Raw genomic sequence first — 27760 nt, forward strand, 5'->3', positions numbered from 1 at the left:
AAGAGTTAAACCTCACCCAATTTTTCTTTGTCCTTTTTGGTAATGATGCTAGGTTGGTCCCTCAATGTACCGCGGCTTCTATGACAGGCTCCCGCTCGTGTCGCGACGTTTCAATGCGTGTATTCATTTGTTCGTTGACCGCATTCTCCACTATACCACTACTTGCAACTTTTATCATGCGAAGTTATGGAACTATCTGCTTTTTCGCATCCATATTACCTGAAACGTGCGTGACCCCGAATCCAACTGCATGTGCTTTCGGAATAAATTTTGACTATGTCGCAATCTGTCAAATCGCGAGCTTCGAAAGGTTTGCGTTGGCAGTTACGCGCAGGATCGTATCGAACCGCGCCTATTGCATGTTTCTTTCAGTATGTGTTAGCAGCCAAAATGCACATTAACGGATGAATTTTCTGAGCACGCAAATGACAAGTTGGTCTGTACGCTTGTTGTGTCGCTATCTGGAATACGGCAAGTGTGTCTACCGCTGTTGGATGATGAAGTGATAGTGACAGCACCATGTTGTTGCGCATGCGCGAGTGTATCTTTGGCTGTATATATATTCTTGTTCATGTTGGTACTACGTGACTTGTTGCTTTATGCTGCCAGTATGCAGCACGGACAATAAAGCCATTCCTTGAAACCGGTGCCTCCCTATTCAGATGCAACATACTGGCGACGAGGATGGGATAGAACAAAAAACGAAAGATGGCAACGGTGGTCGGCAAGCTACTGGAATTTGATTCCAACAGCGGAAGCTTGGACGTCTTCGTCGAACGCTTCGAACTGTACACCTCGGCTAATGAGGTCGCCGAGGCCAAGAAGCTACATCTATTCCTGAGCGCGATCGGAGAAGAAGCGTACGTGACGCTCCGAAGCCTGCTCCTCCCAAAGACGCCCAGCACAGCGACGTACAAGGAAGTCGTGGCGGCGCTGCAGAAGCACTATTCCCCAAGGCGTTCAGTGGTGAGCGAAAGATACCACTTTAATCAAAGGAAGCAAGCGCCTCAAGAAAGTGTCACAGACTTCGTGGTCCAGCTCAAGAAATTGGCAGCCTCATGCGATTTCGGCAGCTTCCTGGAACAATCATTGCGGGACCGCCTGATAGCCGGTCTGAATTCCGAGGCCATACGTTGCCGGTTGCTGGCGATGACCGACATCGAGCTCACCTGGGACCGTGCTTTCAACATCGCTACAGCCATGGAGATGGCAGCGAGAGATGCATTGGGAATGGTTGCGGAAAACAGCGCTGCACAGTTGTACAGCAGCAGCGACGTCCACTGGCAGAGCAAATCATCGAAGCTGCGACCGCGCTCAGAGGCAGGGGCATCCAGCGGCCACGGCCCCGACAATCCGACACCAAGGACTTCGATGCAAAGAGCTAAGTCAATTTGTCATCGATGCGGGGGGCGGCACGCACCTGTAAAGTGTCCGTTCTTGAACAGCTCTTGTTATAAGTGCCAAAAGGAAGGTCATATTGCGAAAATGTGCAAAAGCAGAGTTGTACATCAATTAGAGTCGGAACCTCCGGACATAGAGTTGCTTACGCTTTGTCACACCGATAACCGTTCGGGCAGTCCTGCCATTTTAATAAATGTACGGTTGAACGGGAAAGGGGTACCCATGGAACTAGACACAGCAGCGGCAGTTTCCGTAATGTCGGAAGCAGAGTGCGCGAAGCATTTCCCAAGCGCTAATTTCAGGCACGCTGATATCAAACTTGTTACGTACAATGGCACGCCGGTTGATACCATAGGAATAATTGATGTTGAAGTGAGATACTATGAGCAGTGCTTTCATTTGCCTTTAGTAATTGCTAAAGAGACTAAAGGCGCGAGAATGCCTACGTTGTTTGGCCGCAACTGGCTCTGTAAAGTCAAAATCCGGTGGCATGAAGTAATGCAAGTGAACGCACTGACAAAGGAAATACCCTTGACTGACAAATATCGCGAAGTGTTCGAGCCTGGTTACGGAGCAATAACAGGTTTCAAGGCAAGCATTGTTGTTAAAGAGAACGCTTCACCGGTATTCTGTAAGGCACGACCGGTGCCGTACGCGCTGCGCGAACAAGTCGAGCAGGAATTGGCCAACTTGGAAAAAGCTGGAGTCGTATACCGGGTGCGCCACAGTACTTGGGCGACCCCTCTGGTGATTGTTCCAAAGAAAAACAGCAAGGAGCTTCGGCGATGCGGTGATTACCGTGTCACGGTAAACCGTGCAATAGAGGTTGACCAGTACCCACTCCCTCTGCCAGAGGACATATTTGCAACGTTACATGGCGGAGCCGTGTTTTCTGTTCTGGATTTGTCCAAGGCGTACTTGCAGCTAGAATTGGACGAGCGAGCGCAAGAACTGCTCACTGTCAATACACACTTGGGCTTGTTCAGGTTCCGACGGTTGCCATATGGCGTAGCCTGCGCGCCGGCAGTGTTTCAAGCAGTGATGGACCAAATCCTACACGGGCTGTCTGGCACGGCCTGTTACTTAGATGACGTCATCATCGCAGGCGAAGATCGAAAGCAGCGCTATGACAGGTTGGAGCAGGTGCTCATATGCCTACGAAAACATGGCATAAGGGTCAACACTGATAAGTGCAAGTTGTTCCAACAACGAATAAGATACCTGGGTCATGAAGTTGACAAAAATGGCTTGCATCCCACTGCGGATAAAGTAGCAGCCATAAAGCATGCGCCAAAACCGGACAATGTGACCCAGCTGAAAGCCTTTTTGGGCTTGATAAATTTCTACTCAAAATTTTTGCCTAACATGGCTACGGTTCTAGAACCCCTGCATGACTTGTTGCGCAGAGAAACAGCGTGGCATTGGTCGCGTCAGTGTGATGATGCATTTAAAGCTTGCAAAGAAATGCTGACAAATGACAATGTTCTCGAGTTGTACGATGTCAAAAAAGAAATACAGCTAATGTGTGACGCGTCCGAATATGGTCTTGGTGCTGTTTTGTCGCATGTCGTGAACGGAAAAGACAAACCAATTGCATTTGCGTCGCGGTCACTATCCCCCGCTGAACGTAATTATGGCCAGATCGAAAAAGAAGCTTTGAGCATTGTGTTTGGTGTGAAAAGATTTCACAACTATCTGTATGGTCGAGCTTTCAATGTGTTAACATGCCATCAACCTCTAACCGTGCTCTTCGACCCGAAAAGGAAAGCCAGTGCTGTGGCCACTGCTAGGGTACACCGGTGGTTCGCTTTCCTAGCTAACTACAGCTATAAGATAGCACACAAGCCCGGAACGGCAATTGGTCATGCAGATGCTTTATCTAGACTGCCATTGCCCGAGATAGCTGAGAAAACTGAAGATTTTTTTTATTTTTCCACTCTGGACAATCTTCCTCTGACAGCAAAGGACATCGAGCGTGAAACAACACGCGACAAACTACTAACGGTAGTTCGCGACATGATATAGCATGGCTGGCCAAAAGCTGTTTCTCAGGAATTGCAACCTTTTTGGGTTCGACGTTTTGAACTGTCTGTTGAAGCTGGTTGCGTCGTTTGGACCAATAGAGTAATCATTCCGAAATGTTTACAGAATGTTGTACGGAACTTGCTGCATGAACAGCACCTGGGAATCGTAAAGATGAAAATGGTAGCAAGGTCAATGATCTGGTGGCCAGGAATTGATGAGGCACTTGAAGAAACGGTGCGAAAGTGCAGCATCTGTCAAAGTGTGCAAACTGCTGCACAGCCAGCGCCTCTGACTCCCTGGAAAACGTGTGAGCACCCATGGGAAAGGGTGCATCTTGATTTTGCCGAGAAAGAAGGTAAAATGTTCCTTTTAGCAGTTGATGTTTATAGTAAGTGGTTGGAAGTTAAAGTGTGTAACACGACGACGGCCACTATGACAGTTGCAGTGGTTAGATCGCTGTTTGCTGGGCATGGTCTGCCTTTAGAAGTGGTAACAGATAACGGGCCGCAATTCAGATGCAACACGCTGAATGCCCGCCATTCAGGAACGCGTGGTCTCCTGACGTACTCGTCGATTTAGTGCAACTTCTTGCTACATGTTTACAATATTCGGAGTGCTGAGAGGACATTATCTGAAATTACCATTCGAAGGTGGCCCTTCATTGTGCGATGCACAACTATCGCTACATCACCGAGGCATAATTTTGTTCACCGCATCTGTTTGTTCAGTTCGCCGATTTATCGCGCACGATGATATACGTCACGCTTGCGTCATCGAGTGAAATTGAACCTCTAAGGGCAACGAAGTGCAGAGTAGTGGTCGAACAGTTAGCATCCGATGAAATGTCCCTAATTATTGAGTATGTTGCGGGAACACTGCCTCCTCTTTCAATCAATCAATCAATTATTCAATCAATCAATCGATCTGCTACTTTGTTCCGAGACAAATAAGGATGTTTAGAAAGACTCCACGCTTCCAACGTACAGCGGGAGGCTGGGGTAGCATGACACATCATATTACACTACAACTATTACCCATTACGCTGAAGCAAACTTAACAAATACATCTAGAGCGACAAGGAGGCGAACCAGCGCTTCGCTTGCGCTGCCGATAAGTTATCTCGTGTCTCGACTCTAGTAGCCTTGATGCTTTCGGGTAGCAAACGAAGGCCAGCTGCAAGGAGTCGGTCAGTTGCCTATACGCCGATATTCGCGTACTGCGTGGCGCCTGCGGTTAAAATGGGGGCTATATGTACAGGGTAAAGCTATTCCAATACGTTTCTATTCCATTTCCTTTGCAACGTCTCCGCGTTCGTCAAAAGTTTGTTACAATGCCCACTTCGCTTGTTTGTCACGAGACGTCAGGAAAACCACGAGAACTCCTCATCTCAAGATTACGTGTACACACTGACATGTGCATGATTAGGTCGAGCAAAACGAAAAAAAAATATGTCATGTTCTGTGCCTTTGTCACCATTAGCCTACGGCTATGTGACAGTGTTTTCGCGCCACGCCTACTTATACCCTGTATGTCACGCGCCGTCACAAATCCATGAAAACTCACCACGTCAAGGTGACGTGTACACACTAAAGATATCAATAATATGCTAAACAAAACATAACTTTTTTTAGAATAGCCAGAGAGTACCCTGTTTCGAAAGGAATAGAAGATGGCTGCCCGCCGACTGCTCTGGCACTGGCTACTCGGAGCTGCCGGCGAGTTCATTTCTTTCAGCATAATTAAAATTTTGCGTGGCAGGATAACGTTGTCGATTTCTTCCGGCACGTATGCGACATCTCTCTGTCAAAATTTCTTCACCGAGGATCCGTTTTCACGGCACTTTTAAGTTTTAACGCCCTGTTGCACGCTACCACAACCGTCGACGAGCCTTCAGCTAGCTATGCAAGAGGAAACTGACCAATCGAAGACGCCGGCACCACTATCTTCTCACGGTTATCTAATTAGATAAAGAAAATCTGTCACGTTAAGCACTGCTATTCGCTTTGAAAGCAACAAAAGTGACCTTCTACAAACGAGCAGAGCATTTGATTAGGATGTTAAAACAATGCTGCGGGTCACCGCCCGATCATTTGCGTCGGTGGTTTCATAAATTTGACGTCAGGAGATTGCAATAAGATCTGAATGGAATAGTTTTACGTTATGCGACCTATGATGTTCCACATACAATGTAATGGCCCATGAATGACGCTTCATATATAACAAATACTCGAAACTTACACAGAAATACTCAAAAAAGTTAGTTTCGCCAGAAAGGCGAAGCATCAATTGCGATAGCAAATTAGTAGAGAGCTATACGGAGTAAGGATAGTAGTTTAATCGGCTGTATAAACTTGGACACATTCGCTTACTAACTGAATTAACAAGCATGGTGTCAGCGCGCACAAGCAAACATGAATAGATCACACTCGACGACCGCACACAACCACTGTCAAAACGCTGGCATGAGCAAGCGCGCCAGCAGCAGCAAGCGAAGGTTCGTGCGGTCTATCGCTTCAACAGAAACTGAGCGGATAAAGCACAGCGCATACAAAGGTAGGATTCATGTTGCAGATCGCGTTCAAGATACGTGCGCGCGACCGCCCGCAGCCGCCCAACGTACATGTACGTAGTTGCTCGCAAAGCACAAACCGCACACCCTCCCTCCCGCGCTGCCTTCCCGCTTTCCTCCTTTCGTGCGAGAGATTCTAGTTCCCATTGCGCCTGGTCGCAAGATACGCATTTGGAGCCGCCGCACAACGTCGCCCCCCTCCTTCGCTCCCATCCCCCCACGGCCTTGCGCGCAACGGAAGACGTCGCTTTTGCTCTCCGCCGTGCGTTCGCTTCCCATGAAAGCGCGCGTCCCTCGCGTGCTTTCACGCGCACATACAGCATACAGCGCGCGGCGACGATTTTATCGTCCTTGGACTTTATACGAAAATTCACGGCGACGGCGACGACGACGGCGACACCTATGGCAGAGATGCGCATGCAGTGTCCGTAGAATTGCTATCGCAATAAAATGTGGAGGTGAGGACCTCCGCTATCATATTTAAATTGGAGGAGCATCACACACATAATGCGAAAAATGCGCATGTGTTCGGCTTCCACAAGCGGTAAGTTGTCTTTTCGTCCTCTTTCATTTCCATTTACGTTATAATTTCTGGATTACAATTAAACGTGGCAATTAACTTCCCCTATACATATGCATTGCGGGGCTTCATTCTCTGTTGGCTTCATAGGGTCGTGACTAACAAAAATGAAGCCCGTCGGTTCCTCTCGTTATCACTGGCGCGAGGAAACACTTCTCTGCTATGCTCACCAAAATCAGTGCTGGGATTAAGTTATGCCCAGCTCACCTGATATGGAACTTTGTTTCGATGGATCAAGCACACATCACTGCCTTCTTAGAAGCGCTGGATCGACTCCTTTATCACTGTGCGCTCTAAGCAAGGTGGCGGCAGAGAGCAAAGGAACCTCATTATTTTTGCGCCGGTGGAGACGACGTGCTACCCGATATGTTCTCGTTCTCGACACTTAGAGACTATATATATAGGCGCACGCGACGACGCTGTGACCGTAACCAAACGCGGCGTTCTTCGTGTCGCGAGTATTTTCCGCGATTACGCACCCTTCCGAAGGCATACGAGGAGACGTACGGCTCTTACCCGGGTGCATATACTGCTTGGTAATGATCGTAAATTATGCGCACTTGACAGCGAATAAATTTCTCCTGTCTTACGATCTAGCGCAATCTTATCCCTTAAGACGAGAATACTTAACAAGCGGGAAAGTGCAGTTGCTGGAGAAATATTTTCGTATAGTTTCATCGCGGCAAAATTCGCGGAACCTTCAATCGTCGGTGGTTCAAATCCTGAAATTGTCGAGGGCAACACAAATACGTGAGAAATACGAATTGGATTATGGAGGTAAGTATGATAGGTTTTTGTTCACGGAAAGGTAAAAAAAAGCAACATTAGCAGGATAATATATATATGTCACGCGGCTGTACAGGCGCATACGTGGAAGCTTATGACGGGAACATAATAATGTAAGATTCAAATTTACTTGCCGGTTGGTTATAGGAAAAGGAACGTAGCTCTCGGCAGGGTCATAAAGTAGCTGCTGGAACCTGTAACTGCGAAGTTCATTATGAAAAACTAAAATAGTGCATCAGTAAAAATCATAAATGTCAAGGGAGGTTGAAGCGAAAGTTTATCGTTTAGGTGGGATTGTTATTGCCATAAAAATGTCTCAAATTAAGCATACCCAGTAAACGTGTCCTGTGCGAAACAGCGTCTCCTCATCCCCCGCTGCTTCAAAAAAATTATGGCAAGGTAGGCCTGCACCATGCACAAGCAGGCAGCAGTGGCTGGGCAGCCGACACATGAACCAACCTTTCTTCAATGGCTGGCTCACTAGAATTATTGCGGCAAACCGATACATTCGGTCGCATGCGATGGAACTGTCTAATTCTTAAATCGAGTATTGCCATTCTAATGTATCCGACTTCTATTTATTCTAAAGTATGGGCAGGCCGCGTTCACGGAGGTATGAGCCATTGCTTAAGGGGGTAGGTCCGTCTTACGTGAGACAGATTTAATACCAGAGGTGACATGAGAATGTGTGTGCGTACTAATCATCCCGATGACCACTCTCTGATCACGACAATACGTATGTTCGTACCTTTGTTCAAAATTCTGTGTCACCTTTGTGTCATCCGCTAAACAGCTTCGCTGGTCATCCACATTCACAGAGGGAAATGGTTCATGATATTGTCTTCGGTAAATGCAGTTCTCCATATGATTATTCAACCCGTTTTCTTTCTTTAGATGGAGAATTCATCGTTTCGAGCTAGCTATGTTTTTCAGTGGATGTCTGGTCAAATAATTTTGTTGACGCTGAATAATATGGTTTATATGACTGCAGATCCTCCTCAACACTGTACTTAGTTGCAGCGCCTCCTCTATTTTTTCAATGCCAGCCAAATGCGGCCGATCCAACCGTTCACCACCCTTTCCGTTCGCCCTTTCCTACTGTCCCTCGTCGGCTAGCGTTCGCGTCTAATTTACGGTCGTGGGGGAGAGTACCCTCTAGGTGGCGCTTCACGACGGAAGTCGGAGAAAGTAATCCTGACAGACGCGTGAAGCCTCTACCGCATCTCCTCCGGAACGGCAGCGGCGAGCGCTCAGTGGCTCAGACGCACGCGTGACGCAAGCAGTCGTACCCTCTAGGTAGCGTCACATCGCGGCAATTCACTGAACTAAGGCGCACCAATGGTACAGTGTACTAGTAGTACACTGTACCAATGGTCCCATTGCGGAGCGAGCGATGGCACTGGCGTTCATAAAATAGAGGAGGCGTTAGTAATTTCTTCCGATATACAGAAGAGCAGTTTTCGAGAAGCATTCTATCAAAGGCACAATGCCAAACAGCGACGTTACTGTGCAGGGACTGAGAATTAGATAGTTGAACCGAAATAGAGTTGGACTTTATGTGCAGCTTTATGTCATGTAAAGAGCTCTAACGATTAACCGAGAAAACAAATTCCGGTAGATCCCATTGCAAGAGGAATGTCGACTTCGATGCGATGAGCATTAAACGAACGTAGCGAAACACCATATTGCCGCCTAAACGCACATAGGGGCAATCTCGCTCCCAGCGACAACTGCCAAATGATGCCACGGCGCAGTACATCTCGTAATAACTGCACCCCATTCAACCCACCACCCATGGTGGCTTAGTGGCTATGGAGTTGCGCAGATAAGCTCGAGGTCGCGCGTTCATTTCCCGGCCACGACGGCCACATTTAAATCGGGGTGAAATGCAAGAACGGACAGACGGGAAAAAAAACTTGTATTGAGAAAAGCACCTGCGAGGTTGCCGGCCCGGGCTCAGTACACCCGCGGGCATTATGTGCGGTGAGGCACAGCATTTGCATCGCTGCCCGGGCCCGCTGGATTGTCCATAGTTGGTCGCGTAGATCCGAGCTAGTCAGAGCGCTTAGCCATCGCTCCTTGAGAAGGTCCTGTTCTATGTTGTCTTCTCTGTATATTGCTCTTATCTCTGTGCATTTCCGTAAGATGTGTGCCATGTCTGCGTGTTAGCGCTTGCAGAGATCACAGCTTGCTTCTGGGTATTGTCTGGAATTTACTCTGTTTAAGTGTATTGGGTTTCGGAAGCTTATGGTTTGCAACCTTCTCCAAACTGTTTCTTGAGATCTGTCTAGTTATTTGTGCGGTTGCGGGTACGCTTCTCTTTGTTTCCTATACTGTGTCAGTATGCAGGGGTACGTGCGAACGTGTACCGTGCAATGGGGGCATGGTACAGAACCCCAGCTGGTCAAAAGTAAAAGGGAGTCTAACACTACGGTGCGCCTCATAATCAGATCGTGGTTCTTGTACGTACAACCCCCAAATTTATCTTTCTTTATTCGCCTCTGGAGGCGCTTTCGTTTTGTTTTGACGAACCCTCATTATAGTAAAGTCGGCGAAATTAAAAAAAAAGAAAGAGTTCACCATGGCACATTTACTTCAACAGCATTCACTTCTCGCGCTCATTAACAGAGCACAGGAAACTCAACACATAGTTACTAGGAAGTGTCTATTTACAACTATTTGTAAACTTAAGATGACAGAGGAAAAACAGAAACAAAGCTGGAGCCCTAGTGACCTCTCTTGCACCGTTCCTCATCTGAGGAAAACACCAAAACGTCTTTGTTGCCTTGAGCCCCACGGCAATATTTAATCATTTTGGCCCGTATGCGCAAATATTAACTTACGCAGGGAGGTGTTCTGAAACCATGCTAAAAACGTTTTTACCATCAACAGCACTTCAAAGAGACAGACAAGACAGAGAGAGAGAGAGGTTTGGGTTTGGTGTTCGCACCATAAATATCCCGTAATGTGAAGAAAAGCTGTATAATATAAATCACCATGTAAAACGAAGTGCCAGCACAAGTGCTACTTGTTCACACTGGTTTGTTATTTCTCCTTCCATTTTTGTAACCTTTACTAAGTTTTTACTTGTAATTTCTCTGTCTAGTTGTCAGCCCGTACTAGATGCGAAGAAACTCATTACGCGCCGTGAGAACAGATCTGAGTGGGTAGACTGCACAGCTGTTTGCTCTGTTCGCTCGCTAAAATGGACTTGCAAAGCGCAGATAACGCAGACGCTGCGTCCCCCATACGCTCCGAAAGGTAGTTGTTTACGACCGTGCGCACGCTTTGTTTCCGAGCTAGCGCGGGTGCCCAGACTTTCTTTTCCCGCTATACAGTCACTGCAGTTATTTATGGCTAGAAAAAAATTAACAGTCATGCAGTGCAAACCGAGGAGATATAGTACCATTAAAAACAGTGATTCATCATCTCATACCCTGCCATCTCTCTTGAGTGAGTTCCTGGAAGTACACAAGACGGCACATGGAAACAATTTCTTTGTCAAATGTCTTTGAGATGTGTAACGGTTTGCCGGCCGAACTTACTGCGCTTTGGTAGTAGTTATGATGTATTCGTGAACATTTTATTCGCCGTTTGTTTTCCCGCACGCAATAGACCCTTTTCGCGGTGATCTCGCGGGCGTGTTTTATCACGTGGTGAAGCGTCCATTGTTTGCCTCAGCGGCCTCCGTGTTTACAATGACTGTGCACTGTGCCAAGGTGCGGCTCGGCAAACCTCTGTTTCGGTGGATATCGTGGACGGCGACTGCGCGAACGACACGAAGCTTTGGCCACAGCTTCAGAGGAAATGTAAAATCGCTTTCTGAGCTCGATACGCCTTGTCCAGATGGAGTGAGCAGCGTATACGGTGCTTGGGCTAAAAGCGGGGCTAGAAATGTATTTCAAGCTGTCCGAAATTTCCGCTTATGAATTAAATCAGTCGGAGTGCTTCGATCTTCGTTCTTTATTTGACAAACACTTTGAAGCAGCGGCTTGTAATGTTTGTGACTCAGTAAGGTTTCTCGGTGCGGTCACTAATGTGTTTGTTTATTTTCTGCCTAATTGCTCGCGGGTGTGTTTAATTGCGATAGATTCGCTGCTTACGCGGCTGCTGCTCACGAAGCTATCTTGAAAGCGACCTGCGACGCGGCCGAAGTGTGCGCCCGCGGGAGCCTTATCTTCAAAGCGAACTTCGATGGGCCTAATTGCATTCGCCGAGTGCCGGTAGTTTCGTATGCGCTGCACTTTCAACGTTTAGTTTGCGTTGAAGCGAGAGCCAGCGCAAAGGTCGATTTGCTCGCTGCCGCTGGCGCGCTTTCTAACTCCACCGTTTTGACAAGCTCCCGCGGTCATCGAGAGAGATGTGTTCATGTTTACCTTTACGAGCGTGACACCGTGCTTGTTTATTTAGATAGTAAGCAAATATTTAGAACTTTATACGGCCGATAAAACTACTATCCTTATTCCGTACAGCTGTCTACTAATATGCGATCACAATCGATGCTTCGCCTTTCGGGCGAAACTGGGACTTTCTTTTTATCAGCGAAAAAAAGCCGTGCATCGCGAAGAGCATGCCACACAGGCAGCCCTTAGGTAGGTAGCGGCAGTCTGTGAACTTCGTCACACAGATTAATTCAATTTCTTGACATGCCAGTCACAATTTTTGCAACCAACTACAGCGCACGTCGTCCCTCTACCGCTGCACATTTTCAAGCATGAATGGAGCACAGTGCGTAAGCGAACACCCACTTGCATTTCTAGCAGCTGATTGGACAGAAGCAGGACGAAGCTGTCATGGTTTCGTATTCATGCGCTTTCGCTGAGGCAACGTGCGGCGCACCGCCCAAAGCAACATCTCGTTTCTCCGGACCTCCGCGAAAAAGTTCTATTCGCTATTTTTTTCACGTCGTTCTGTGCTCATGTACTTTTTTCATTGGTGTTTCTTTGCATTGTTCCAAATGTTCTGTTATATATGAAATAACTAAATGAAGCGAAAATAATATTAAAGCCGAAGATACGCAGCAGTATTGAAGAATATACTTGATTCAGGTTCCTCGCTTGATTTACAAATGTACGAATTTCCGTTATCGCTGTGGTGTGACACACAGCTTCTATAGCAACCTCTGGGGCAGCTCTGCTGTTGGCGTATCTGCGTATCTAGGTTAAGATCAGGTATTCAACCGTATTTAACCCTGCAATGGCCAACGTATCACATATGCTACGCACTGAGTGTGACACCTCCAAATGCCAATTTAAGCACGGGAAGCTTAATGCAAAGCCCGTAGTCCCGTTTTTACGAGTAGTATGCAAGAGTGAAGTTTTGGGTGTCAATAGTTCAGAAAACCACGTACTGAATAATTAGATTACCAATTACGTTTGAACTCAACTAATATTGTAATGCTTTTTTGTTTCATGGCTAGAAATAAAGGTGAACACTAGAACCATTGAAGGCTGAGCAAGTTAGGGATTTATTTTACTGAAATGCAGACCAGACAGAGGCAAGCACGACCACCATTTATAGGAATGAACGGAACGACACAAGCGCCGGCTATCAAGTGAAAGGTCGCACAAAAGAAGGAAAACACAAAGATTATCTGCCTAGAAAAGAAGAAAGACGTCAGACTGATCTGCTTAGGCAAGTATCTTTTAGTTTTCCTTCTTTTGAGCCACTGTGCGATCTTTCAGTTGATAGTCGGAGTTCGTGTGGCCCTTTTCGTTCCTATTCTTGAGGCCGCGGTTTCACCCTTGCCTTTAAGCAACTTAAAGGTGCACAGTGAACGACTAGAAAGGGAGCTGCCACAACCATAAGAAGCAAACAGGTAATGAAGTGAAGGAAATCGTAGCGGAACATTTCTATAGCTTTTAATTGAAGTGTAGGCTCGTTGAAAAATGAACACGTTGTTCTACTTTTTCTTGATGGGTAACAGTGTTTGTATTCCTAAAATTTCGTCATATATTTCTTTTTTCCTTTTTTCCATACGCACGAAATATATAATTCATTCTATTTCCTAATGAGGTAACATTTTAAATAACTAGTTGTACAGATATGCGCTTTTACAGCCAGTACAAGAGAAGACGGGCGTAGTGGCATAGACGGACGCACGTCTTGATTAGTTCGCGGGCAGCCAGGCTGTGCGCATACTCCATCGAAACAACAATCTACTGAACATATAGAAGAACTTGTAGCTGGCCTGTGATAGTAATTCATCTTGGCAACAACTTTACAGCGTTTATGTAAAAGGGGGTTCTTTCTTGGGTGGCTGCGTGCGTACATGCGTGTGTGTATTCTGGCCCTCTTAAGTTGTTACGAATACCTTGTGAACAGTTTTCTGAAACTTTCCGCATAACTGTATATATTATCCGATAGCTATATTAGGTTTCGAAAAAGCGCACGTGTTTGAGGCAGATGCAGGCACAACGAGTGAGTGATTTAACTAGTTCCCGAGAAGAACTGCTCAAAAATGAATTACCTAACTAGTTTTCCGAACTAGTTTGTTGGAGCGCATTTTAGTAATCCCCCAGTGAGGAGAAATCCAGGATTCAAGCTCTCTCTCGGGGAAGGGGGATCAATATTAATGCGCTGGGAAGCCTGCGCTGTCTTTGCCAGAACCCAATCATCTAGAGGCACGTAGAAAGCAAAGAAAAATAGCTTCGTCATCTCATGGAAGTTTTTTCGCAAAGTAATAAAAAGAAGTGACGCCTTCTTTAGTTGTTTTGCGCATTTTTGATTTGCACTTGACGATGCCTCACCATATCGGCTGCTTCAATTCGTCGTACTTGTCATGCAAGTTTGGAGTTTCTAAGCCACAAAGAATGAAAAGGCAATAAAAAAGTAAAGTTTTGACAGGAGGAAATAAGAGAAAGGCAGAAGGCAGGGAGGTTAACCAGGATAACGTCCGGTTGGCTACCCTACACCGGGGGAATGGGAAGAGGGGACACAAAGATGACAGGTGGAGAGAGGAGGGAAGGAAAGAAGAGAAATGAGCGGTTAGTTCGCTGACGCGTGTGTTAGTGCACTAATAGTCACAGACGTTGACACAAGCCCGTCGTCCTCAAGAAGCACAAAAGTGCCTTCACCGCTTTATGGGCCGACGAGCGATGGGGGCGGTGTTCCAGCAGCACCTGCACGGAAAGCGTCCGATCGTCCAGTTTTTTTAGCGCGTTAGCAAGTAGTTTTGACAGAGTGATTGGGGAGGGGGGGGGGGGGGGGTTTACAGTGAGCTATGACACAATGATGTTATATTTACACAGGCGGCCTTCACATTCAAGAACAAGAAACAAAACCAAAAAGAAAAGAAAAAAGGCCTTTATGTAGTTCGTACACTAAACTATTGGCTGTGCCTTATTAGTTTCAGACAGCTTACGAAAATTTCAATTTATCCACTGAGGAGACTCAGAGTCTTTGGCGTTCTGCCACTGAGCATGAGTTTGCGTGATCGATTCCCGCTCGTGGCGGCAACGTATACCTATGGCGGCGGAATGAAAAAAAAAAAAACGCTCCTGAAGTGTGCTTTGGTTATACATTAAAGCCACTAAAGTTAGCCTGAGAAGAAGTTCAACTGTGTTAGTGCTTTTATAATTCCAAAAGAAAAAAAATGTGACAGTTTCACCACGAGGGCGAAGCAATGAATGTGATAGCAATACTTTAGAATATTACACGTTTTGTGTAATAGTCTTACACGAGTTCATGACTCGTAGCTGTAGTGGCAGTATCAATTGAAGTAAACGTAATCCTGCAATCGGACAATTTCATTTATGTTTCTTATTTAAAGCCAACCTCTTTCTTAGCTACTTTACCACCACTTTTCTGCATCGAGTATGTTTCAAACTTCTTTCCTGGGCCGATCCCGAAGGTGGTGCACAGCCGCGCCAATAAAATTACGTCATTTTCAGGTCGGAACTCTGTTATTGTTTCGCGCTTGTAATATTTAAGCCTTAGAAGATTTAAGATAAAAGGCATGCGCTGTCGGTGTTTTGCTTCATGACAATTGTTTGTGGGCTATCATTCTCAAAATTATGAGAAATAGTTTTGTAAAGATGTAAGACCTGGTCTGAGCAACTTTAGTGATAGAATGTTGTGGCCATATAACCCGCATCTACCGCATGTTACATATCATAGCATGGCGTATAGCACACATATACCTGAATATATTCTTAGGGCCCGCTATTCCAAAGTCCAAACTCGCATTAACCTGAAAAGAAAAAAAAAGTTGGAGAGAACAAGAATAAAAAAAATTACGGCAGAACTCATCTCATGATGAGTGTCGATGGTAATGCGAATCGCAATCGAGCAGGGTAGCGACGGACCATTTTCCTGAGGTCACGTTTATTTTACACGGGTAGTGGAAATTACGAGAATTTCATTGCTTCGGCTATATGCCACATATACAGAGTGTCCCAGCAATCACGCAGCACGATTTAAAAGAGAGGAACGACGTTACGCGAAGCAAACATAGTTCGTAATGTTTCCAGTACAGTGGAGTAGCCGCCAGTATTTTTTTGTTACTGAGATTTAATTAATTATTTGTAAATAATTATCTAACTCGAGAAGTACTGTTCTAATTATCAAAGTGTCAATGAGAAAGTTGTAGAGCAACATGAAAAACTCCAGATACAGCTTTCCGTTGCTCAATACGTTCTGCATAAATGTGTTTTTCCGAGTGTGAAAGAAGCCCGCGAATACACGCAGAATTGCCGCGCGACTGGCCGCTCGAGGCACTTTGCGCGTATTCGCGGGCTTGTTTCATTATCGGAAAAACACATTTATGTAGTACGTATTGAGCAATGAGAAGCTGTATCGGGAGTTTTTCATGGTGCTCTACAACTTTCTCATTGACACTTTGATAATTAGAACAGTACTTCTCGAGTTAGATAATTATTTACAATAATTAATTTAACCTCAGTAACGAAAAAATTACTGGTGGCTACTTCACTGTACTGGAAACAATACGCACTAGGTTGGCTTCGCGTAACGTCGTTCCTCTCTTTTTAAATCGTGCTGCGTGATAGCTGGGACACCCTGTATAGTCCCACTTTGCTATGGGACTCATTTGCCAAGGTCGCCCATGAGCACGGAGGCATGACGACGTTTGTATGACGTCGACGCACTGAAGATGGAATGATGATGGAGGAATGCTATCGTTCGAACGACAAAGGCGTGTAACGACGATGGCACGACGACAATGAGAGGTCGTTATTTAAATTATGTCGATGGTAAACCGGCGACAACGTGACGACGACGACATGCTGCCAATGAGATGACGAGTGCACAACGGCGATGGCCTGACGACGACGGTATGACAACCGGATGAATTAAGAAGCGGGAATGACGGTGGCACGATCAAGATAGCATGATGACGACGGTATGGCAATGGTGAAACGACAACGTGACGACGATGGCATGAAGACAACGGTATAACGATAAAGGAGAAGGATGACGATAAAACGACCTCGACGGCATTCCGAGGATGCTATGAGAACGAATGCATGACGATGACTGTATGACCACGATGACACGACAGCGGCACGAGGACAATGGAATGACGACGAGTCATGACGAGTGCAGGATGACGAACTTGGAGTGACGATGATGGCAAGACTCCACGACGGCCTCACGACGACAATGTGACAATGAAGGTGATTGCGACTGGCTATATGATGGCATGACAAAGGTGGTATAATCACAATTGAATGACGGCAGTGTGATTACAATGCAATGGCGAAGAAATATAGAACGTCAATGCAATGACGAAGGCGGTGTGACGACGACTGCGTGAGGCCAATGAGATGACGTTACTGAAGCGATGACACTGATAAAACGACAGTGTGACGACAACGACTGTCTGACGGCGATGGCGGGATGACGACGGCATGACAAGAATCGGATGACAAAGCTGGAATGATGATGATACAACGACCGCAAAGACATCACGACCACATAGTGACCCAAGCTATAAGAAAACATTGATCATTGAGTTGAGATAGAAAGCGTGACGACGACGGCATGGCGAGAGTAAGATATCCCCGTTCGGATATTCTGATATGCCACTATTCTGATATGCCATTCCAGTTACTTATGTGCTTCAATGTATCAAACAACATAAATGTCGAGGAAGCATTACTTTTCAGTGGAATGCTCGAGGCCTCAGATCAAGAATTTCGGATTTTCGACCTTTCATTTTTGCGAACAAGTTTCCCATCATCGTTGTCTGCGAACCAAACCTTCAAAATACAATCCGGCTATCGCGTTATGAAGCTCACTTACGTGCTACATTCAGTTGTGCCTCACGACGACGACCAATACGTGTGTTTAACTGTAAAAACAAAAACTTACATTTACTCTCATCGCTGCATATATTTCTCCAACCAGTAGTTTTGACACGCAACGAATGGGTGCTTTGTTATCCGCGACACCTGGCCCTTGGATCCTTAGTGGAGATTTTAACGCACACCACCCGCTCTGGGGCAATGTGATGATGGACTGCAAGGGAAGAAAACTAGTCGCATTTGCCTCGCGGGCCAAGAGCTTTGTTGTCTCAATGATGGCAGCCCGACATATTTACGGGGACTAACCTACAGCAGCTGTCTGGACTTGACTTTCGTCTCTCAGTGTCTTCGAAGCAGTATAAAGTGGTTCTCAGACATAGAAACCTATGGAAGTGATCACGTTCCTACCTATTTGAAGATCAAGGGAGCGGCCAAGTCTCTATCTACTGCCCTCTGTAGAACAGACTGGACGAAGTTCTAATCACTTATGGAAGACGAATGTCAAGAAGGCCACCCATCATTTCTGGAGAATCAGATTAGAAATGCACTGCAAGAGGCTATGTTCACTTTTAGGCCTTCTGCAAAGTATAATGAATATGAAGGTGAATTGGAAAGGCTTCGAGCGATTCGCCGACGCGCGGAAAGAAGATACAGGCGCACCAAATGTATTCATGATCTGAGGGAGGCGAGGTGGATCCAAAAGAAAATCCAGCGCCGCATCGATACGCTACAATCTCAGAAGTGGAAATCCTTTTGCGAGTCCTTAGATCCTCGAAAGCCTCTGTCCCACATATGGAGAACTCTGCGTGGCCTACAATCGTCTCCGCAACAGCGCCACCCTTTTAAGTCTCTTGCCCTGCATCAAGGACGACGTGAGATCGACGTTGCTGAGGATTTCTGCGCAAGAATAGCTGGCTTACAATCACGACCTGTATCATTAGCACGTGATGTTGTGGCATCCAAGGACTCTCCCATGGATCTCTTGTTCTCTATGGAGGAGCTCGAAGCTGCGCTGGCGATTTGTAGGAAGTCGTCATCGCCTGGGCCCGACGGAGTCACATACAAGGCACTTGGAAATCTTGGCCACAAAGCCCGCAGTGTACTCTTGGAGAGATGCAACGAATCCTGGCACGAAGGATTGATTCCTTGTGAGTGGAAAGTCAGCCGCCTAATACCATTACTTAAGAGCTCTAAATCTTCATTAGACTTGGCATCGTACCGTCCCATCGCTCTTGCCAGTTGCGTTGGGAAACTAATGTAAAGGATGGTGTTGACGCGTCTTGAATGGTATTTGGAACATAATGAGGTATATCCGAATGGAATGGTGGGCTTCCGGCGTGGTCGGTCATCGGTCGATAACGTGCTTGATTTGGTAACATCCATTCAACACCAAAAGAGCATGAAATGTTTAACGGTGGCGATTTCTTGATGTGAAAGGCGCATATGATAATGTAGTGCACCAAGCAATCCTCGATGCTTTGATCGATGTGGGCATTGGTGGCCGTGCACTGCGCTGGATTCACAGCTATTTGGAGGATAGATCCTTCTTCGTACACACAGAAGATGGAATGACATCCCACCGATGCCAAGCACACCAGCAAAGGTGTGCCACAAGGCGGAGTGTTAAGCCCCACGCTCTTCAACGTAACACCGCTAGGCCTTGTTGGATCATTGCCAAGGACGGTCCAGATATACATCGATGCAGATGATATATATCTGCATCTGGGCGGCCGGCGTAACTCGTCCGCAGATACGAGCGAGACTGCAGAAGGCGGTCACACAAACGTCGTCTTATCTGCGTATGAAAGGCCTAGAATTATCCTCCGAAAAGTGCCGATTAGTCGCATTTACGCGCTAAACAATGACTCCATATGTTATATGCATAAATGGACAAGTTATTGCTTACGAAACAAAACACTGCTTCCTTGGAGTCATCGATCGTAATTTGTCTTGGACGCCACATATTTCATATATGAAAAAGAGGTTGACTGCAATAGCACATGTATTCAAATTTGTCGGCGGAAAGTCTTGGGGTGCATCTGTGCAGTCGATGCTACAGCTGTTCCATCCATTATTTATGGGCTTCCTAAGATACAGCCTGCCCGTGCTGGGAAGCACCAGTAAAACGAACCTTCGAGCACTTCAGAGTATGCAAGCCCAAGTTCTACGGACGTGCCTTGGCCTCCCTAAGTGTGCATCCACAGCAGCCACAATCGCCATAGCACGTGACCACCCTGTATCAACGTACTTTGCAGTCGACGCTCTAAGAGTGCACATTTGACATGTAGCAAAGACGCCCTTTCACCATCTTGCTTGCCTGCCAACAACTAGGCTGAATACCAGTTTTAGCCGTCTCCTGACTATACACGGAACATCGATACCATCGAATTACGTCCCTGCAGCATGGCCTTCGTTGCCACTGTGGTCTCTGCATTCACCTAGAATATGCCTCACCATTACAGGCGTAAATAAGAAGGCACAAATGCCGTCAGCAGCATTGAAGCAGGCAGTATTATTGCTACTACATGAGGTCCACAGTGACCGCTTATATGTTTACACAGATGGGTCAGTCATGCACTCCAGTTCAGCAGCTGCAGTATTTGTCCCAGCAAAATCTACAGTAATAAATCTCCGGACATCGCACTTGACATCGACGACGGCTGTGGAACTTACAGCTCTGTGTGCAGCAATGAAATTTATCGACCAGGAACCGCCCCAGAAAGGGTCTATCTTCTGCGATTCCAAGGCCGCCCTCCAGAGTTTGCTCTCTGCACTACGCCATGGACCCCACGAGCAACTTGTCGTGGACACACGCGAAATTTACTATCAGGCAGTTGACAAAGGACATGACATCGTCTTTCAATGGCTGCTAAGTCACTGTGGTATCTTTGGAAACCAGCAAGCGGATGCAGCCGCTCGATCTTCACATACCAGTACCGATTGCGTCGCTATCCCTATGTCCAGAACAGACGCAGCACGAAAGCTCCGTGCGCTTGATCGGGAGCTTATGTTAGCCCACTGGAATTTAACGGACTTTAAAAACCAGCGCCTCTGTTCCCTGGATCCTAATCTGACGCTCCGCCTTCCACATGGCTTACCACGACGGGAGGTACCTCTCATTTGTCGCCTAAGACTTGGAGTAGCTTTCACCAACGCGTACTCCTACCTTATCGAATGGCCAGCAAGTCCAGATTGTGAAACTTGCGGGTGCAAAGAGACGATAGCACATCTTCTGTGTGATTGTCGTTGTTTTAGTGTACAAAGGAAAGTGCTCAGACCCACGCTCGACAAGATAGACAGCCGTCGACCCCTTACGGAAGCCAGAATTCTTGGTCCCTGGTCCCAGCCGACGTCGAACGAACTGCTTTAAAAGCGCTAGTACGCTTTTTAAAGGAAACAGGACTTCGTGAAAAACTATGGAAATGTGCGGACTGATGTTTTTTTTTTGTTTTTCTTTTTTTTAATCTTCCCTTGCTTTCTAATCTTTTCTGCCCTTACCCCATCCCCCTATGCAGAGTAGCCAACCGGACACTTAGCCTGGTTAACCCTCTGCCTTTCACCTCTTATTTTCCTTCCTTCCTTCCTTGGCCCATCGCAGTTCGCTTTGAAGTTGAGGCGCCCGCGTGCGCACACTTCGGCCGCGTAGATCGCTTTCAAGATAGCTTCGTGAGCAGCAGCCGCGTAAGCAGAACGCACCCATCGAAATGCGGCCGCCGCGGCCGGGATTCGATCCCGCGATCTCGTGCTCAGCAGCGCAACGCCTTAGCTGACTGAGCCACCGCGGCAGGTCTCGTGCGTGAACGAAGACCTTGCGCTTCCGGCCGCTTCCTCTCTCGCGTGCGCGAGATAAAGCTGCGGTTACCGGCTCATCCTCCCACGTTTTCACTCGCACACACAACGCACGTCGGGCGGCGACGATTTTATCGCCGTTGGCCTTTATACGGAACATCACTATATCGGCGACGGCAAAAATGCACTTGGAGTGCCCCTATAATTGCTATCGTAATAAAAAGAAAGACAGAATAGAACATTGCAGAGCATACAAATGAAGTAATGTCGCTCATAGGTAGCCCATGACATAAGTGGGTACTCAAGAATGGGGAAGTTGGTGTTGAACGCTCTAGAAATAAATGCGGTCTAAGAGAAGGCAATCACTCACTGAGAGCCCGCACAAATGCAGTATTTTTTTAAACATCTCTACAGGCAATCTCTTACAGTGACGTGCGAAAAGAAACAGCTACAACAATACGAAGAGAGTCAATTTTCAGGAAGCCGGGTGTAGACGAAGATGGAATATTAGCAGTCTATATAAATATAAATTGAAAACAAACTGTTCTACTCCTACTACTTCGTAGCGTTCGTCAGAGTGGAATGATACTCTGTAGCTGCTGCAAATCGGTTAGGCCATTTACAGGGCAAGCTGGTATCTTAAGATGTCCCGAGAAGTGTCGTCAGTGCCTTACGTTGGTGCCTAATAAACTACACTCACACACTCACTCTAACCTTACTCGAAGCGACACGCAAGAGTGGTAAGAAAAGTTGTTTCTCTAGCTGCGGGAATGTACAGCGAACCATTTCGCCCCGCGAGAACACCATCCCCGTGCTCTCTTATCCTTAGTCCAACACATGCACTACTCACAGGGCGGTTGAGCATCGCGGACAAACGCAATAACCTAACGCAGCTTTACGAGCACTCTGAGCTCCACACACGCTAACGTCCCGGCGGGTTCTGTGTTTGGTCGTATGGGAAATAGGCCACGCGTGACGGCGTATACGTTCGACGTTGATTTGCCGCACTGGTGCTGCAGAATGAGAGAACAAAAGAAAAAAAAAAGAAGATAAAGACGAACAGGCGAGCGTTATGTATGCCGACCACCGTACTGCTAGTGGTCGTATGCTTCTGAGCGCCAAATATTGCCGTGTGTGCCTCAGTAAACACGCTTGCCTTTTTGGTGCCCCAGCGGGACTTGCTTGGCCGTATATATAAGCACGGGGGCGCTGCAGTTCTTTTCGCTATCATCAGCTACCGCCGCCACAATAGTGGCTGCATGTCATTTGTTTGCGGCTGAGGGCGAAGAGAAACTGGTACGGAGGCGAAGAAGGTAAAAAACAGCACACTCGACGGCCATGCTCACCGCAATTAAGGCAGACGGTGTTGCAGGGGCTTCCAGATGGAGCGGACAGGGCACAGGAAACACTGAACGCGATTTTTCTGCTGCAGTGGACAGGCATCGCGCGCACAAGTGGTATTAGTAGGGAATGATATTCGTTTGGAAAGCGGGACTCACGTATTGGCCTGGCATGTGGTCACAGTTACAGCAAGTGGGCACGTGGTCCCTGTGGTACGTGGTCACGCGGGCACTGTAATATCGAGAAGAAGCTTTAGCTGTGCTCCAACTGCTACAGGGGGTCATCTAGCCCACCACACTGTTGTAAAGACAGCACGGCGAAAAGTAGCTGTTACCTCGATGCTCTTATCGCCAGCAGCGGAGAGGAAGCTGGGAATAGGACAAGAATATTGCGTATGGGACCCCACGTAAAAACTCTCTATTGGGAGCGCGCTCAACAATAACAGATGGTTAAGCCTAACTCGAAACACTCCGATACGGCTTCAGTAGTCCGTGTAGCCTGCATAAAAGCTTCGGGACGTTAAGAGGAATTGCTCACTGTACATAGTGCAACTCCTATTTACTTATTGCACTACATGTGAAATGCAGAGGCGCTCGCACAAGAAAGCCTAAAGTTTACTACATATTGGTAATATATATATATATATATATATATATATATATATATATATATATATATATATACAGTATCTAAAAGAAGAAAGATTCAAATGATTCATGGATAGTTGAATCATTGGTTTCGAAATTGACTGCCTAAAAAAACAGAAAAAAATTAAAAAACCTACCACCAAGCTTACGCCTTCGTATTTTCTTAACGAGAGATATCGCAATGCTGAATGGAATTGAATTCTGGGGTTTTACTTGCCAAAACTATGATTTGATTATGAGGCACGGCGTAGTGGCGGACCCTGGATCAATTTTGCCCATGAGGGGATCCTTAACGTGCCCCCGGTGCATGGGACAAGGGCGTTCTTGCATTTCGCCCCCATAGAAATGCGGCCGCCGTGGCCGGGTTTTCATCCCACGACCTCGTGCTTAGCAGCGCAACACCACAGCGGCTAAGCCACCGCGGCGGGTACATCGCTGCGCCGTAAGCCGCAAGCGGTGAGAGGGTTCGACACGAACACCCGTAACCAATTACGTTTAGCATTAAAGGGACCCTTAAATGATTTTTAAGATTTTGTACAAACGTACCGAGTCGTTAGGGCAGGTCCTTCTGATTATTAAGTGAGACATTTAGGCGCTCCGCGTAAAGCGTGTAATTTATTATAGGATATTAAAAATGGACGTTGCTACCGATCGCAGCGGCGCCGCTCCCCTGAGTTTTCAGCCGCCTCGTCTCCTGCTACATAGTGGGCATGCGTGACGTCAGTTGGGCGAGCTATCCCATTGGCTACCAACGTTGCGTCATCGGGAATGCCTGAAACATGCCGCTGCATTATGTTTATTTTTAATAGCACACCCATAGTAACTTTAGTACCCTTAAAAATAAGTATACAAACATAATAAATGTAGACGTTTCTTCAAGCGGCAGGGAGTAAACTGCAGCGACTGCATGCTGTAGAAGATGCAAGCAATGCACGTCAATGTTAACACCAACCTTCTTGGTTAACACAGCGTTCACCCACAGTTTTTGAAAAGAATAGGGCTTTGAGTGGTAACCTTAGGCTGCGCATTCGTCAGAGAACCATGTCTCGTATATAATTTGTCCAGAATGACAGTAGAAAAATACCTTAAGAAGCTGAGATTCCCAAAGAAAACGTAGCGAAGGAAATTGAACGCGCTTTAGAACGTGTCAAAACGTCCGTCAGGAAGCCATCATCTTGAATTAGACTTGAAGATGCCGTTTCTAACGGCTGGTTTTTCTGATGCACTTCGCCGAAAAGGATCAATCGGCCTGAGGCCGAGGTATACTACTAAAGCGTCAGCTAGTATTAATAGTTACTTGATCGTTCTTCCCCGTTTATTGTTCTGCATTCCATCTTTCTTCATGCCGACATTGCTGGACGTCCATACCGTGTCAAATAATTCAGAGAGGCTCTACCTAACATCAAGAGATGCTCTACGTAGCACCATTGACCTGAAAGAGACCAGCTCTATCGGACAGTTTCAGATGTCGCATGTTTCGATGGCAACTTGCAAAATCACTGTGGCAAAAACAAAATTTGTGTACGATGGACCGCTCTTAAATAAAAATCGGCGCTGCCTGGTGATAGACCCCGAGCAAAAAGCCGTGAAAATGAAGCTCCTGCGGCTTCCTGAGCATTTAGAAGATGGCTTATAAGAGTCTTATGGGAAAGTTACATCCATCAAGGTTGAAAAAAGCTTGACCTATATACATAAATAATAGATGCAATGGTGCGAGAAAAAAAAGGACAAATTAGAGTAAGAACACATTGTGGACCGCCAACACCAACTTCTAAGTTTATTTTGCAAATGGCAGACGTATATGCAGAAAATCACCCTCCCTTTCGGGCCGGTTTTTTTCAGGAAGAAAAGCGAAGGGAATGGTTTCGCAGAGAGCTGGCTCATCAAGGAGTGCTGCGTGACCTAATTCTCCATTCTAGTTTTGCCCGGTCGCGAGGGAGCTATACGAGTCCAGGTGCAACCAAATTACGTAGACCCACTCAGCTTCAACAATACTTTTGCGAGTCTGAACAGTAATTGGTCTCCCTTGTGGATATCCCAAAAAAAGCCTCCGTTTGACCGATGCGGTGGTGGTCAGGCCTGATGCTCAGCAGGTGTTGCTAAGCATCTCTGCATTCGTCGGAAAGGCCACCTGCGGCGTTTTACGATGATAGTTGTTTAATGTAACGCTTAAAAAATACTTCTTTGTAGTTGTTAGGGTAATAAACACGCCCTTGCGCAACAGCTCTTCGCCCTCTGAGTGCTAAAGTCTCAGAAAGATCGCGCAATGTACTGCCTTTCCTTGCGAAAGGGTACATTAGCCTGAGGTTCGTGTTTGTTTTAGGTTGCGCAGTAACGCTAGCGCCCTGTAAGACTCTTAAGAACTGCGCACGCGCCAGCTAACTGTTTTGAACATTTCAAGCCGGTCACAATACTCGCCCGGCATTCCGCGTTTGTCAAACCGTATGACACAAATGCCAAGTCGGCAAATAATTGACTTAGAAAGCGCGTGACCGAGTATCTCGTGCACAATAATGGTGAAGCACTTTTCTTGTCATTCAATGGCTAATGACTTCTAACGCAAAAACAACAACAACCAAATGTGCAGAACTGCTTCTTGTAGTCAGGTGCATTGGACTTGCATAAAAAGATAGGTTAACTTGAGCGTGTCGTACTATAATTTCGCTATTCTTAATGTGGCCGACCACTGAAGTTGTTCTGTAGTTTCCATTCGTTCAATTCACCGAGAAGCGTGGAACATACAGAGCGCAGTCGCCCTTCTGTTGTTTTAAAAGTTGCCATGAATTTATCGTCCTTGTGACACAGCTTTCTGTCGTATATTTAGGTATTGTGGAAATTACTTCTGGTCCCGGAAAATACAAATGGAACGCGAACAATAATTAGGAGCCGATGCACGGACTATCTTACGTGATCGGATAAATATTTCTCTCCTAATGCTGCAACATGACGGAATGTCGGAAGGCCCTGAGGAATGTCCCAGTATAGTTGCTTATCTTTTAAAACGTCGGTTGACCCTGAGTGACAAAAAGATAGTAGTAAATTTTAATTAATGGTGGCGTTTTAACTAAGAACGTTGTAGTACTTGTTATCTATCGACTATAGTGATGGTTGTAGTTGAGAGGACTGTCAGCCCTGGTTAATCACATTAAATTTTGAACTTTTGTCTGCCCTGATACGTTTTCATCAAGTTGAAATGGCCTTTTTAGCGCGAAGCACGCACAAGGTATTGGACCCATCATCAGCCTACATTTATGTCCACTGCAGGACGAAGGCCTCTCCCTGTGATCTCCAATTACCCCTGTCTTGCGCTAGCTGATTCCAACTTGCGCCTGCAAATTTCCTAACTTCATCGACCCATCTAGTTTTCTGCCGTCCTCGACTGCGCTTCCCTTCTTTTGGTAACCATTCTGTAACTCTAATGGTCCACTGGTTATCCATCCTACGCATTACATGGCCTGCCCAGCTCCATTTTCCCCGCTTAATGTCAACGAGAATATCGGCTATTCCCGTATTAGATTGGATTACTGTTCGACAAAACGGTAAGTACGATAAGACATTTGTCACTTCTTCCTCAAGTTATTCGTGCACAATGCATGAGAAAATGGAGCTTATATGCCACGTTTATGCTCACTTCAGGTCAATCCCAAAGTCTCTTTCGACATCATGACATCCTTTTGGCAGAGAGATAGAGAGAGAGAGATAATCATGAGTATAATGTTCTGCCTTCTGGGGCACAGGTCGCAGCGTTTGTCATAGAACAGAGAGCTATTGCTCAAGCTTTATTGCAAACTGCATGATATACTTATGCCTTTACACGGGTCCAAGTTCACTTAAATGAAAAACGCTGTGCAGGGCGCTACACCCGAGATGATAAATCGCTCACAATTTGTAAATTTACATTGTGTATAACAGACACGCGTATAACAATTTTCAATCTGCTTTTCATATTGAAAAATCCACCATACGTTAGATGAATGAACTTATGCACTCTTTCTTCAACTCTAAAATATTCGCTGTTTCGCAAGATTCTCAAGCGCGAACTGAGACCGCTCGTACCCTCCGAGAACTAGCTTTCTCAAAAAAGAGAGACGTGACATTCATCTTTTATGCAATAGCGTTCACAGCGAAGTGAGTGCGTCGCGTGTAGCTCTCACTTTTTACTGCTTTGGTCAAACGCCTATGATCGCAAGCGATCTAGGCGCCATGGGGCGAAAACGTTTTACTGCGGCCTAAGAGCGCGCTAAGTGCGTTTCGGGAGTCCTCCCGTTCGTCTCTTCCTTCCATTATGCAGTTCTCGCCGGACCTACGTCCGCAGCCCCTGCCCCGCATGCCACTTATGGCAGAGAAGACGCCGTGA

General features: G+C 46.4%; 1 protein-coding gene across 1 annotated transcript; it reads left to right on the plus strand.

Moving 5' to 3' along the window:
- Positions 1-708: 708 nt before the first annotated feature.
- Positions 709-27760, plus strand: LOC119440448 (uncharacterized). The gene is made up of 2 exons (XM_037705354.1): positions 709-1320; positions 27695-27760. Exons 1-2 carry the CDS (start codon positions 709-711, stop codon positions 27758-27760), a joined length of 678 nt encoding a protein of 225 aa, XP_037561282.1.

Source organism: Dermacentor silvarum, chromosome 2 (assembly GCF_013339745.2).
Source record: "Dermacentor silvarum isolate Dsil-2018 chromosome 2, BIME_Dsil_1.4, whole genome shotgun sequence".
NCBI classification, from domain to species: Eukaryota; Metazoa; Arthropoda; class Arachnida; order Ixodida; family Ixodidae; genus Dermacentor; species Dermacentor silvarum.

Excerpts from the sequence above, each read along its gene's own strand:
- LOC119440448 (XM_037705354.1), top strand. The coding sequence starts at position 709 with ATGGCAACGGTGGTCGGCAAGCTACTGGAATTTGATTCCAACAGCGGA. Across the intron at positions 1,321-27,694 it reads AGCTGCGACCGCGCTCAGAG|TTCTCGCCGGACCTACGTCC; the intron begins GCAGGGGCATCC and ends TCCATTATGCAG.